Genomic DNA, 7,667 nt, shown 5'->3' with positions numbered 1-7,667 from the left:
GTGGCTTCCCCACCTCCCCGCCATCTCCCCCGTGCTTGCTGAGAGTCTTCCTGCAGCAGAGGGAAACGTGGGGAGACCCACAATGCCTGTGCTGAGGGGCCCTCACAGTCGGTCTCTAAACCTGTCATCCCTGTCATCACTGAGCTGGGGTGGCGAGTCTGCACAGGCCCAGGTGGTAGCCAGCCTCCCTTGGGTCAGTCCAGAACAGGGAGCAGCATTCTTCAGGAGGTCCTTTTTAAGATTGAGAAACCCCAGTCCTGATCTCCTCTTCTGATGATTTTACAAAAATCAAATGACGTGACAGATGTCTAGATAAACAGAAGTTTGCAATCAAAGCAAGTTCTGGAATGGAGCTGATTAGTAGAATTTGAATGGCTATTAGCTTGATAATCACTCACCAGGAATAGCTCCCAGGCAGACCAACCCATGCAGATGCGGGCCCACACCCAGGCACACCAACACCTAGTCCACGGGTATATAAGAGGACCCTGACCATCTTCCAACGCGGCAGAGTCGAATCTCCAGCCTTGACTCTTCTCAGGGATCTTCGGCTTTCCTCACTTTCCTCACCCAGCAAAGGCATCATGAGTTGTCAGATCACGTGCAAATCTCGAGGAAGAGGAGGAGGTGGAGGATTCCGGGGCTTCAGCAGTGGCTCAGCTGTGGTGTCTGGCAGCCGGAGATCCACCTCTGGCTTCTCCTGCTTGAGCCGTCATGGAGGTGGCGGTGGCAGTGGGGGCTTCGGTGGTGGTGGCAGCGGTGGCTTTGGCAGCCGAAGTCTCGTTGGCCTCGGAGGGACCAAGAGTATCTCCATTAGTGTGGCTGGAGGAGGTGGAGGCTTTGGCTCCTATGGTGGATTTGGTGGCCGAGGAGGCGGTTTTGGAGGCAGCAGTAGCTTCGGAGGAGGCAGCAGCTTTGGAGGTGGTGGCTTCGGTGGAGGCAACTTTGGCGGAGGCCGCTTTGGAGGCGGCGGTGGCTTTGGAGGTTTTGGGGGTCCTGGCGGCTTTGGGGGTCCCGGCGGCTTTGGGGGTCCCGGTGGCTTCGGGCCTGGAGGATACCCTGGTCGTGGCATCCACGAAGTGTCTGTCAACCAGAGCCTCCTGCAGCCTCTCAATGTGAAAGTTGACCCAGAGATTCAGAATGTGAAGTCCCAGGAGCGGGAGCAGATCAAAACGCTCAACAACAAGTTTGCCTCCTTCATCGATAAGGTGAGTCCGGAGAAGATGGCTCCCTCTGATGCTCTGGACGCCTCACTGCCGGTGCTCATGGAAAAGAAAACGGCACTGATTCCTTTCTCTTAGGAGCCACTGGTACAGCATAGTCGCCTGGGGTTATTTGCAGTTTCCAAATAGGCAAGATGCTGGCTTTGTGGACTGCGTGTTCCATAATGACAGTTAGGAATCTTCTGTTCCTTTGGCTTTATTGTTGCAGTCCAAGTAAAGAATATCTCTGGCAAGTTCTGAAAACCATGGAAAAATGGATATAGGCACATATTGGACAGGCTATTTGAGGCCACAGGATTGCAGGTTTTGGAAGGGATTGGTAAGACATCTTCATCTGAGGTTGTCTTTCCTTCCCCAGAGGTGATTACTCTATTAAACCTGGGATGCAGAACTTGAATAATCTGCTTGGGGATGAATGAAATTCCTGCCTTCAAGAGAAGCATCCTCAGCTTTGAGATCTATAAAGTCTTTATTGGTGTCACTTTCGAGTGTTACTGGGCTTCCTCTTATTTCAAGGCAGATAAATGTCTTGGTTTATCTACCTTGAAATAGACAGAAATTTACAAGGCTCTTAAAAACCAGGTGGAGGAGCCCCGCCCTCCACTACTCATGCTTGGCTCCCCAGGAGCAGGGCCAGGAGATGCCTGCTTTTGGTTTTCCCCAGAATTTGTGGGACCTTTGCCAAAAACTCAGCCAGGATCGGGAAGGGAAATAGCCTGGAGTCTTGGGAGAAGCTACAAACAAAACAGTGGGCAGTGGAGCAGGAAAGAGAGTTCTCTGCATGGAGAGAGGGCTGGGTATAGCATTAAGTATCTGTGAGACTTTCCAAGGGTGAAGGCGGGGAGCTCAGAAGCTCTGTCTGGCATGGCCTGGTGAGACCCGGCATCCGGCGGGTGAGGACGAAGTCCCAAAATGACACTTGGTCAGCGTGGCCTTCAGGCATGAAGGATGGTCTGGAGCTGATGCACCCCCCACCCCTTCTTGCTGTGCAGGTGAGGTTCCTGGAGCAGCAGAACCAGGTACTGCAGACCAAATGGGAGCTGCTGCAGCAGATGAACGTGAGCACCCATACCCCCAACCTGGACCCCATCTTCCAAGCATACATCGACAGCCTCAAGAAGCACCTGGATGGGCTCTCTGCACAGAGAACATCACAGGATTCAGAGCTGAACAACATGCAGGATCTTGTGGAGGATTATAAAAAGAAGTAGGTGGCAGAGGAGCTTCTGAGTGGAGATAAACACTGAGCTGAGCCCCCTGATCCTTCCCCCAGAAAGCCACTCATTCTCAATGGCATTTGTGCTGATTAAGGGGAGGGGCATCTGTATCTGTGTTCATGATCTGTGAGGAAGACATGAGGGCTGTTGAGATCATATTTGTTTTTACATGTTTGAGAGTTGAGGTATAAAAATCTATCCTCGTTTGGGATATCCTAGTTTCAATGTAGACACTGAAAGAGTGTTTAATATTCCCAGAGAATGGGGGCATGTTGGGGGAATCTAGTAGAAAAAGAAAAAAAAAAAAAAAAAGAACGAGTCTAACTGCTGTATCATCTGGGTCCCAACAGGTATGAGGATGAAATCAATAAGCGCACTGCTGCGGAGAATGACTTTGTGACGCTTAAAAAGGTGAGCAAGAGACTGTCTTGCCTGGGGGAGGGGCTGAGAGTACTTCACAGCCCATTGTATCTAAACAGACAGGCTAGAGAACAGCCATGAATGCAAACAGCAGTGGCCAGAAAGGGGTGATACCCACCTGTGGCCTGTTCTCTTGCAAAGTGTCTCTGAAGCTCAAGGTTCTGGTACAGTTGTCAAGGTATACTGCATTTTTGATAGGGCGCTTCCCAGTAATAATCCACTTGAAATCTATGCTGGATCATGAACAATGATCAATGCAAACCCAGGAAGCACTTTATTCTTCTCCTTGAGAACTGAAGCAGGACTTTCCCTTGGATGCCTGTTTCCAGATGCTGTCAGTTGTGCTGACACAGGTTTTGGCTAGAAAGCTGAAAGTATGGGTCCTCATCCCGCGTTCATCAAGGGCTTTGTGTATAACAGGAAGTATAATCCGGGGAAACAGGAAGTAGTATAATCCGGGAACATTCAGGAGATGTGGGATGCATGGACAGGATGAGAGAGTGGGGGACTGTGGAAGCACACAGAGGACATTGTACCCCATCATGACATCGAGACACTGTGTCTCGAGCAGGAGGGAGAGACTGGTTGGCAAAATTTGGTTCCATCTGAGCTCTGATGGTCTGAGGGTGTGAGTGGTAGATGTGGGCATGGAGTCCCTGGCAGAGGTGCATGGTGGGTGCCATGGGGCCGTGGTTCACTCGAGGTGCCTGGGATGGGGAGATAAGCTAACAGAGACTGGGTGGAGGAGAAGGAGCGGAGTTCATACAGGGAACCCTGCAAGGTGGGAGGAGGTGGGACGTCAGTTTCACCAGAGGCCCCTGACCTTTCCTGCAGGATGTGGACAATACCTACATGACCAAGGTGGAGCTGCAGGCCAGAGTGGATGCGCTGAACCAGGAGCTTGAGTTCCTGAAGGTCCTCTTTAACACAGTAAGGAGGCTGCTCCCAGAAAGATCCTCACCTCCCAGTCCTCCCACCAAAGACAAGCCCTTCCAGTGGGTGAAACGGTGGTTGGAATGGCCCTTACGGACTGGCTGACTTCAACTTGCCATCAGTTCGACCACTGGGGGGCTTCTGGAGCATAGGTCTTGAGGGAGAGGAACTTTCTCCTCAGATGGCATAGCAAGCAAGTTCCAGAAACATCAGGACAGCTTCTTCCACCTCCATGCCCCAAAAGTCCAGCTCCCCTTAGGAAGAGACCTATCCGATATCCATTCCTATATCCAATACATTTCCGAGGTCAGAACACATCATGTCTCCTGCTCCCATCTCCCCCACCCAAGTGCCCATGCATGCTTTCTGAAACAGGAAGAAAAGTTTAAGGTATTTATCCCAGAACAGCTTCTTTCTGGGAGTACCTCTGATAACCGGCATAAGTGGTGAAGGCTTAGAAACACAGGCACCTGTCCCCATAATTCTCAGGACAACCTTGGGAGCGGCCTAGGAATAGTGGTTACATCATTTGAATCCCAGCCAGCGTAAGCTTATTCCGGGAATGGAGGCAGCTTCCCCCTTGCTTGTGGCTGAGGTCAGGAAATCACGGCCAAACTTCCCTGTGTGTCTTAGGAGCTGTCCCAGATACAACAGTCTGTCACTGACACCAACGTCATCCTGTCCATGGACAACAACCGCTCCCTGGACCTGGATGGTATCATCAATGAGGTCCGTACCCAGTACGAGGAGATTGCCGAGAGGAGCAAGGAAGAAGCAGAGGCCCTGTACCACAGCAAGGCAAGTACTCCCTGCAACAAGCTGGGCTGCGCCCCCGCCCACCGCCGTGGGAATTGCACAGTAAGACTGTGGATGCCCTGTCTCATGGAAATTGGGGACCATTCCCAAGAAAAGGTGTCCAGAATGGCACCGAGTGCTTTTAGGGATGTGAGATGGTCCCCATCTCCCGTGAACGCAGCCACGACATTCAGCTGGGTCGATCCTCCCTGCACTGGTAACCAGCCTCTCCTTGGCTCAAGGTTGGAACTTGAGCCAGGCTGGAACTTCCTGGTGAACTGTCCTTCTCTCCCCGTGTCAGTATGAGGAGCTCCAGGTGACCGCTGGGAAACACGGCGACAGCCTGCGGGAGATCAAGACGGAGATCAGCGAGCTAAACCGCATGATCCAAAGGCTTCAGGGGGAGATCGCCCATGTGAAGAAGCAGGTGAGGCCTGGCCCACCATTGGTCCAGCTGGCCTGCAGGGAGGGGTGGAAGGCTGTCTCTGGGGCGTGTGTGTATGTGTGTGAGACAGGAGAAATTAACCACTGCAGCATATACCCATCCCATACTCTCCTAGCTTCACATAATTTAAGGCTTTTTTTTTTGAGTCTGGGTCTCACTCTGCCTCCCAGGCTGGAGTGCGTTGGCATGATCACAGTTCACTGCAGCTTCATCCTCCTGGGCTCAGGTGATCCTCTCGCCTCAGCCTCCCAAAGTGCTGGGACCACAGGCATGCACCACTACACCCTGCTAATTTAAAAATTTTTTTTTGGTAGAGTTGAGGTCCTGCTGTGTTGCCCAGGCTAGTCTCGAACTCATGGCCTCAAGTGATCTTCCCACCTTGGCCTCCCAAAGTGCCGGGATTATAGGCATGAGCCACTGTAACTTGTGTTAACTCTGGGAGCACCCTGTGCTTCTGACTTCCCACACCCTGCACACCCACACTTCTGCTCCCCGTCCTTCTCTCACAGTGCAAGAGTGTGCAAGATGCCATCGCAGATGCCGAGCAGCGTGGGGAGCACGCCCTCAAGGACGCCAGGAACAAGCTCACCGACATGGAGGAGGCCCTGCAGCAGGCCCGGGAGGACCTGGCCCGGCTGCTGCGCGACTACCAGGAGCTGATGAACGTGAAGCTGGCCCTGGACGTGGAGATCGCCACCTACCGCAAGCTGCTGGAGGGCGAGGAGTACAGGTGAGGACACCGGTAGGGGAGGGAGGCACCCAGGTCCGCTCTCTCCTTTTTGCTAGAACCAGGGCCATGAGCAAAGGCGGGGAGAGCGGGGACACGGGCCTTCTGGTGGATGAAAGCTGACATTCTCCGTGTCCTCAAGCAGAAGTTCAGGACACAAGCATGGCTGGGGAACTGTATACTTATCAGTGTGAAAGGGCTCACAGGCACATTTGCTGAATTTAAGCAGTGGGTTAAACATCCCTGTCTTTTCTGAAGGTGAAAACTAAACAATGTGAAGGCAGGCTAGTTCTACCCAGTCTGAGACATTGGTGTCTAGTCTGCAGGGTATACGTGGCCATTTCTCCCTCTGCCGTGGGACCCAGAACAGGGGAGGTTACGTGTTGGCATGCGCTGTCTAGTTGGGACATGTTTACCAGGGCAGGCGCCAGCCCTAGATTGTTGCAGGTTTCTGGAGTGACAAACAGAAGCATTTGCTAACTTTCAAAGAGGGGCCCATTGCTTCCTCTGTAGTCTGGACCTTTGCCCATGTTGTTGGGGTGTCTTGGGTGACTTAATCTGGCTGGAGCAATTGGAAGAGGAAAAGTTACCCCAGACCATTAGCAAGCCTGTATGACAGGGAGGGAGCAGCTTCCTTCAGGCTGTCACTCTGTACCTGATCGTGCGGTGATGCTGCCTATCTGTGAAGTAATATTTCCTGTCCCCAGCTTGCAAGAGGAAGTAGGAAGGTTTTAACTGGAGCAGAGGTAGTAGGGAGGGAGGGAGGGTAAGGAAGACTGTACGGAGTCTTGGCTCTTCCCGAAATGGAGGTCCATAGTGCAACCTCACGATACAACTTCTGGGGCCGCATGGCTTCTGAGTGACAGGCTCTCTAGGTCGGAGCCTTCTCTGGTCGTCTAAGAGAGAGCAAGGCGCCAGAGTCAGAAGTGGATTTGCTTTTCATTCGCTTCGGATCAACCATGAGCAAAAGATTGAGATGGATTGAGATGCAAGGCCAAGCATCCACCTGGGGTCTGCCAGCACTTCTGTGATCCGGCGGCACAGAAGCAAGTGGGGTCTGTAAGACCCTGGGGGCTGACGTTAAAGGCTAAACCGCACATTTGTCGGTGGACCTTGTCAACCAAACACGCACCCCGAACCCGGGTGTTGTGCCACAGGCTGCTTTCTCTTTCTCCCTGACAGGATGTCTGAAGACCTCAGCAGCAACGTGACTGTGTGTAAGTTGGAGGGGGAGTTGTGGGGGCGTGTGGCCCTATCCTCCGGGGTGGCGTGTCGGGGGAGGCAGTCCTAACGGCTGCGGCAACGCCTCTCTCCGCAGCGGTGACGAGCAGCACCATTTCTTCGAATGTGGCATCCAAGGCCGGCTTTGGAGGCTCCGGAGGCAGAGGCTCCGGGTCCAGAGGCGGTGGCGGAGGAGGATACGGCTCCGGGGGGGGCTCTGGGGGAAAATACGGCTCTGGAGGCGGCTCCAGAGGAGGTTCCGGCTCCGGGGGAGGCTACGGCTCTGGAGGCGGCTCTAGAGGAGGCTCCGGCTCCGGGGGCGGGTACAGCTCTGGAGGTGGCTCCGGCGCAGGCTCTGCAACCGGAGGGGGCGGGTCTAGCTCGGCCAAGGGCTCTGGCTCAGGCGAGGGCGTGACCTTCTCCTTCAGATAAAGACGCCCCCGCCCCGCCCCCCCGCGTCTCCACTCCAGAATGTAGAAGCTGTCTCTGCACCTCTAACTGCCAGCAGGTCAAATCTCGTCCTTGACCTCTGACGGCCCCTGGGGGGAATGGGTGCCCACACACAGTTTTTGGAAGACCTTCTCTCCAAACCAGTTAGTTAGAGCCGGGGACACCCACTGTGTTCTGGGGAGGAATCCGCAGCAGCGTCTAGGTCTGTGCTTCCAGCCACACCCCCGCCCCGCCCC

The 7,667-nt window shown here is 53.8% G+C and overlaps 1 protein-coding gene across 1 annotated transcript; it reads left to right on the top strand.

Annotated features, from left to right (window-relative positions):
* Positions 1-565: 565 nt before the first annotated feature.
* Positions 566-7,413, top strand: KRT2 (keratin 2). Its single transcript, XM_008060386.1, has 9 exons — positions 566-1,208; positions 2,216-2,430; positions 2,791-2,851; positions 3,695-3,790; positions 4,427-4,591; positions 4,890-5,015; positions 5,543-5,763; positions 6,943-6,977; positions 7,079-7,413. Exons 1-9 carry the CDS (start codon positions 585-587, stop codon positions 7,411-7,413), a joined length of 1,878 nt encoding a protein of 625 aa, XP_008058577.1. The 5' UTR covers positions 566-584.
* Positions 7,414-7,667: the final 254 nt, after the last annotated feature.

This window comes from Carlito syrichta, unplaced genomic scaffold (assembly GCF_000164805.1).
Source record: "Carlito syrichta isolate Samal-C Ts95f unplaced genomic scaffold, Tarsius_syrichta-2.0.1 Scaffold304602, whole genome shotgun sequence".
NCBI lineage: Eukaryota > Metazoa > Chordata > Mammalia > Primates > Tarsiidae > Carlito > Carlito syrichta.
This window is presented reverse-complemented; position numbering and strand designations above follow the sequence as displayed.

Excerpts from the sequence above, each read along its gene's own strand:
- KRT2 (XM_008060386.1), top strand. The coding sequence starts at position 585 with ATGAGTTGTCAGATCACGTGCAAATCTCGAGGAAGAGGAGGAGGTGGA. Across the intron at positions 2,852-3,694 it reads ACTTTGTGACGCTTAAAAAG|GATGTGGACAATACCTACAT; the intron begins GTGAGCAAGAGA and ends CCTTTCCTGCAG. Across the intron at positions 4,592-4,889 it reads AGGCCCTGTACCACAGCAAG|TATGAGGAGCTCCAGGTGAC; the intron begins GCAAGTACTCCC and ends TCCCCGTGTCAG.